This window comes from Lagenorhynchus albirostris, chromosome 14, assembly GCF_949774975.1.
Source record: "Lagenorhynchus albirostris chromosome 14, mLagAlb1.1, whole genome shotgun sequence".
Classification (NCBI taxonomy): domain Eukaryota; kingdom Metazoa; phylum Chordata; class Mammalia; order Artiodactyla; family Delphinidae; genus Lagenorhynchus; species Lagenorhynchus albirostris.
In genome coordinates, this window is record NC_083108.1 from 80,301,014 (window position 1) to 80,307,013 (window position 6,000).

General features: G+C 45.4%; 1 protein-coding gene across 1 annotated transcript in view; it reads left to right on the forward strand.

Annotated features, from left to right (window-relative positions):
- The window catches only part of P2RX7 (purinergic receptor P2X 7), a 49,660-nt gene that overhangs the window by 23,124 nt on the left and 20,536 nt on the right, over window positions 1-6,000 (forward strand). The window contains 2 exon segments of the mRNA XM_060120655.1: window positions 2,782-2,854; window positions 3,883-4,081. Coding sequence (XP_059976638.1) covers window positions 2,782-2,854; window positions 3,883-4,081 — 272 coding nt within the window.

Below are 6,000 nucleotides of genomic sequence, written 5' to 3' on the forward strand. Positions count from 1 at the left end.
CCCCCACAGCACTTTTCAAGTTACTGAGACTGGTAAGGAAGACAGTTAGGGTAGCCCAGAGCCTGGATTTAGGAGCTAGACTGTAAATGGTTTAATACTTGACGTATTAGCTTTGTGACTTTGGGCAGGTAGCTTCACCACTCTGTGCCTTGATATGTTCATTTGCAAAATGGGGCTAATTACAAAACCTAGCTCTTAGGATTTTTGAAACAAATGAGCGAATCTCTGTGACAGGCTGGAAACAAGGCATAATACATTGTAAGCACTGGATAAATGCGAGTTGTGACGGTTCAAATGACAAGTTACTCTTTCTCAGACAGGATGTCATTCAGACTGACTGGAACTCAAACAGCAGCCCAGAGAACGCTATGTAACTCTTGGGATTTTAACCTGTGACCCAAGCTGGTTTGGGTTGCTCTAATGGGATATTCGCCTCCTCTCTTTGCATACTGACACCCACCCTAACTCTGATCAAGAGGTGGAAGTCAAGGACAGGGCTTGACTCAGTAAATATGCCCAAACCCCAGCGGTACACCAAAATGAAGAGACATTGGTTATAATTATCTATTGCTGCATAACAAACTACCCTGAACCTGGTTGACTTAAAGCAACAAGCATTTTACGAGCTTTCATAGTTCAGTGGTTGACTGAACCACTGAACTTGACTTAGCTGGGCAGTTCTGCTGATCTTGGGATCTGCATGGGATCTCTCACGGCGCTGCAGTCGGATAGCGGCTGGGGCTAGCACCATTCGGAGGCTCAGCTCGGGTACTGGGATGGCTGGCCTTCTCTTCCTCTCTGGGGACTCTCAAGGCTTCTCCTCCTTTCAGAGTCTCTCCGCATAGTCTTTCTAAACTTCCTCATAGCAGCTCAGGTTCCCCCAAACCAAAAGAAGCTTCCAGGCCTCCCAGGCTCAGTACTAGAGCTGACACAGCATTACGTCCACTGCCTTCTGTTGGTTATTTGGTCAGAGCCAGCCCAGCTTCAAAGGGAAGGGGAAACCCTCTACCTCCCAATGGCAAGAGCGGCAAAGAATTTGTGGCCATCGTCAACGCATGTGACAACCACAAAAAGAGATGATTAAAACGTCTTTTTAAAAAATATATTTATTTATTTATTATTTATTTATTTGGTTGCACTGGGTCTTAGCTGCGGCTCGCCAGCTCCTTAGTTGCGGCATGCGAACTCTTAGTTGCAGCATGCATGTGGGATCTAGTTCCTTGACCAGGGATCAAACCCGGGCCCCCTGCACTGAGAGCGTGGAGTCTTATCCACTGCGCCAGCAGGGAAGTCCCACGTCTTTATTTTCTTTTAATTTTGGAATTTCTTTTGGAGAGTAAAATAGAGTCAGTTTATCTTCTTTCCTGAGATTTCTTTCCAGTCAATAATCAAAACAACATAGCTTCCCATGAGCCACAGTAAATGATCATTTGTTCATTCATTCATTCATTCCACATTCATCAAGACCCACTATGTATCAGGCACTCAAATTACAAAGATATGACCCAGGCCTTGTATTCAAACGGTTCATAGTGTAGTTGGAGGTCACAAGGGCAGCAAACCAAGGACATGCTGGGTAACAGGAAGAAAGCAACTTGGGAAGAAAAGAGAACATGAAAGAGATTGAAAACTACAGGAAACGTTCACTGAGCAAGAGCCATGTGCTAAACCCTTTCTCATCATAATTCATTTAATTTTCACAACAACCATATGAGACAAATCTGTTCATTCCCCTTTTACAGGGAAGGAAACTGAGGCTCAGCGAGGCAAAGTTCCTTGGCTGAGGCCACTCAGCTAGAAAAGGGTGCAGCTATTGCCGAACCTGGTTGTACCTGGGTCCAAGCCTGGGGACTCCCCTGAAGCTCTGTAAAATTGCACAGAAGAGGCTATTTTCACAGAGGTTCTGGTTTCCCCAAGACGGGCCGGTAAACCTGGTCCCTGAAAAATGGGAAGCCGAGTATGCATAAACCAAGTCATCTCATTTTTCTTCTCCTCATCCTGTCCTCAGCTCTTATGGAAAGCTGACTGACCTCATTTTCTCAGGCCAGGAGAGAGTGCGGGCTGGGGCCCTTTATTCCCACATCTCCTGCTGAGCCTTTGTGCCTGTCCGCTTCACTTGTTTCTGGAGCCACAGGGCTGCTTGAACCAGGCCCCCTGCTCTCCAACACAAGGGCTGTCCCCGGAAGTGGCCCCTGGCATACGCTTCTTAGAATTTCATTAATTTTTATTTTTTATTGAGATGTAATTCACATACCATAAAATTCACCATTTAAAAGTGTACCATTTAGTGGTTTTTAGTATATTCGCCGAGCTGTGCAGCCATTATCACTATCAGTTTCCAGAACATTTTCATTATTCCAAAATGAAACCTCATATCCATTAGCAGTCACTCCCATTCCCGCTTCCCTCAGCCCCTGCGACCACTGATCACCCTTTTGTCCATGGGTTTGCCTGTTCTGAACATTTCATATACACAGAATCATACAATATGTGGTCTTTCGTATCTGGCTTCTTTCACTTAGCAACCATCATGTTTCAAGTTTCATCTACATTGTAGCAGGTACCAGTACTTCATTCATTCCTATCTGTGGCCAGCCAGATAACATTCCACTGGATGAATGTCCTGGATTTTAGTTGTCCATTCATCTACTGGTGGATATTTGGGCTGCTCCGTTTTCTTGGCGTTATGTGCAAGCTTTTGTGTGGACATAGACATCTGCCCTTCTGTATCGCAGGGACACACGATGCTTATTCCTCACTACCTTGTCCTTCTCTCTGCAGTACCCCACCCGCGGGACGCTCTGTTCCTCTGACCAGGGCTGTAAAAAGGGATGGATGGGTCCAAAGAGCAAAGGTATGTTCTGTTTCTTTTCCTGAGACCCCGTGGGTGGATGGTCTGGAATCTTGGTGACATTCGAGATGCCCAGATTTTTAGCCTCTGGCTCTCAGCTGCCTTCGTCCACCCTCCCCAGGCCATGGATGAGCCTGTACCTGCCCCATGCCTCGACTCTGAACCCAGAGGACCAGCTGCTGACTATGAATGTGACTCTAACTCCCAGTGAGAGCAGCTCCTGAAAACCTCGCAGAATTAGCCCCTTCAGGGTTCTCATTGATAGAAAAACTGAATGGCCTATAGCATCATCTGAGTGTTCTAAGTGTTTCCTCTTGAATTTCCCCAAAGGTTGAAAAGGATGAATGTGTACCCCCAGGGCACCTGGGGACAATATTAACCTTCAGAATTTCCAAAGCTCTTGTTTTAACTTAAGGCACATAATAAAAAAATTACCACAAAAAAGAAAAAGTAAAAACCATCATTGTTTATCATACACCTGTACACAAAAAAGCATATGAATATTCAATTCCATCCCATAATACATATGCATTTGAGTTGGTGGAGAGGTCATTAATATTATTTACTATTTAATTTTCCCCTCAAAAATTTATTAATGACACCGATACTCCAGGAAGATGCGCCATGCTTACTCCATGGCTCTGTACATCCTGGTACATGCTGTATGCACCTAGAGGGACTCAGATGCCTATTTAGAAGCCAAGTTCTAGTCCATTTATACGAGGCAAAAGAATATACCCTGTTCAGCTCCCCCCCTCAGCCATCTTTTCTTGCAAAGAAACCAAAAAAATCGAACGGCATCCATGGTCTTTCTGTGTTCTCTTTGATCCTTTTTTGAAAAGCTTACTGTTCTATGTGTTGCTTGCTTGTTTTTTCTTATGTAAGTTTGTGGTTTGGATGGGTTTCATGGAAACTGAAACTGCTTGGGTTGAAAAACATAGTCTCTTGCTTGAGTTGAGTGGAGTTTCCTCCCCCCCCCCCACCGCCCGTTCTTTCATACCTGTGCTTCTACGACCCCTTGACCCCCACAGGAATCCAGACCGGCAGGTGTATAGAGTATAAAGAGAAGCAGAAGACCTGTGAAGTCTCCGCCTGGTGTCCCGTGGAGGCAGTGGAAAAGGCCCCAGAGTGAGTTGTAGGGAGGGGACAGACACGGTGGCCCTCAGCTTTGAGCAGATGAGGTTCTGCCAGGCACTGTTCCGACTTCCCTTCTCAGCACCGTCCCCCCAAGTCCCAGGGCTTACTGGCTTGGTGGCTCCTGTGCCAGGCACACTAGTGGTCTCTGGGAGGCCCCTGATAGTTGTTAAAATACTGAAATCATTCCATACCAACTGGTAAATAGCTAATACCTTCAGCACCCTTGGGTGCCCCTGTCCCTTGGCTGTCCCAGTACCTTCCAGGGCACCCCCAGGTACCTCCTCCAGTGCTACAGCAGGATCCTTTCAGACTGCCAGTGTCTGTACTGAGTGATTAAGGAAGAGAAGGTGGGAGGGAGGGAGGGGAAAAAGGAAAAAGGAAGGAAGAGGAAGGGAAGGGAGAAGAAAAGGAAGGAAAAGGAGTGGAAGGGGAGGGCAGTTTTCTTAAGTTAAATGTTCATAGTGACATACAGATTTGGTGGTCCCCTGTATTGACTCTTCTCTTTAACACAAAAGGTCAGGCCCAGAGGGCAGAACTTGATGTTAAATCTCAGAAACCACTGGGAGGGCTGCATTTCAGCAGAGAATAAGGAGAGCTGGATTCAAATCCTGGCTTTAACACATCCTTGCTGTGTGACCTTGAACAAGTGGCTTAACCTCTTTGAGCTTCAGTTTCCTTGTCTTTAAAATGAGGGTAATAGGACTTCCCTGGTGGTCCAGTGGTTAAGACTCCGAGCTTCCAACACAGGGGGGCACGGGTTCAATCCCTGGTTAGGGAACTAAGATCCCACGTGCCACTCGGCAGGGCCAAAAAATTAAAAAATAAAATGAGGATAATAATTGCACCTACTTCACTGGGCTGTTGTGAGAATTAAATGAGATAATACTTGTACAGTGATTGCAAAGTGAGCCCTGTGCTTGGCACACAGTAAATGCCCAATAACACACACACAGATGATCTGCCCCTAGACATGTGGTGGTTCTAGACCAGCACTGTCCAATGGAACTTTCCGCAATGATGGAAAGGCTCTGTACCTTCACCATCCAATATGGTAGCCACTAGCTACATGTGGCTATTAAGCACCTGAAATGTGGTTACCACAACTGAACTGAATTTTTACTTTACTTTAACTTAAATAGTCACACATGCCACAAATGCCTAGGAGATGTTGGACTATATTGGACAGTGCAGCTCAAGACAAATGTGACTCAGGGCCACACTATCAGCATCTCTGGGGCAAAGAGAAGACTTCCCCAAACTGACTTCTTAGAAGGTTCAGGCAAAAGTTTCCTACGTCAGGATGGGAAGCACTAGGCAGTATCAGCCAGTCCGGCCCTCAATTGTTAATGGCACAACCCTGGTTCATTTGTAGGTCAGGGAAGTTTCTTTGTCACCGAATGAATGTTCAGGACCTGGGTGGGACATCAGCCTACATTCAAGGAGTCCCTAGTTCAAGGCAAGAGGCTTCTCGATTGCCTGTGGTTTTCAGTCCTGGCTCTGCCACCATTCATTCATCAGATAAATACTGTGTATCTGTAATGTTCTGGGCCCTGGGCTGCAATTTTACATGACCCTGGGCAAGTAACTCCTGGAACTTTAGTTTCTTAGATGTTATACGAATGGATTACTAAGATGATTCATTTAATTGTTCGTCCAACACATCCATTACCATGTAGTAGGTGTTAGATATTTATTTTACATGTAACCATACACAAGGGAGGCAGTGCTAAATTTTTTGTAAAATACAAGAAGACCCAGATATGCAGCAGGTCTCAAGGCTCTTACAATCTAATATTGGGTTGGCCAAAATGTTTGTTTGGGTATTTCGTAACATCGTACAGAAAAACCCGAACGAACTTTTTGGCCAAACCGATAGAAGAGATAAGACACATGTACAGAGGGCTGTAATTCATGATAGAAAATTATAAGTGTCATGAAAGAGGAGTAAAGGGGATCCTGTAGTCCTTTGATTCTTAGAGTATTGCCCAGGAAGTGTGGGGTTTAGAATGTTC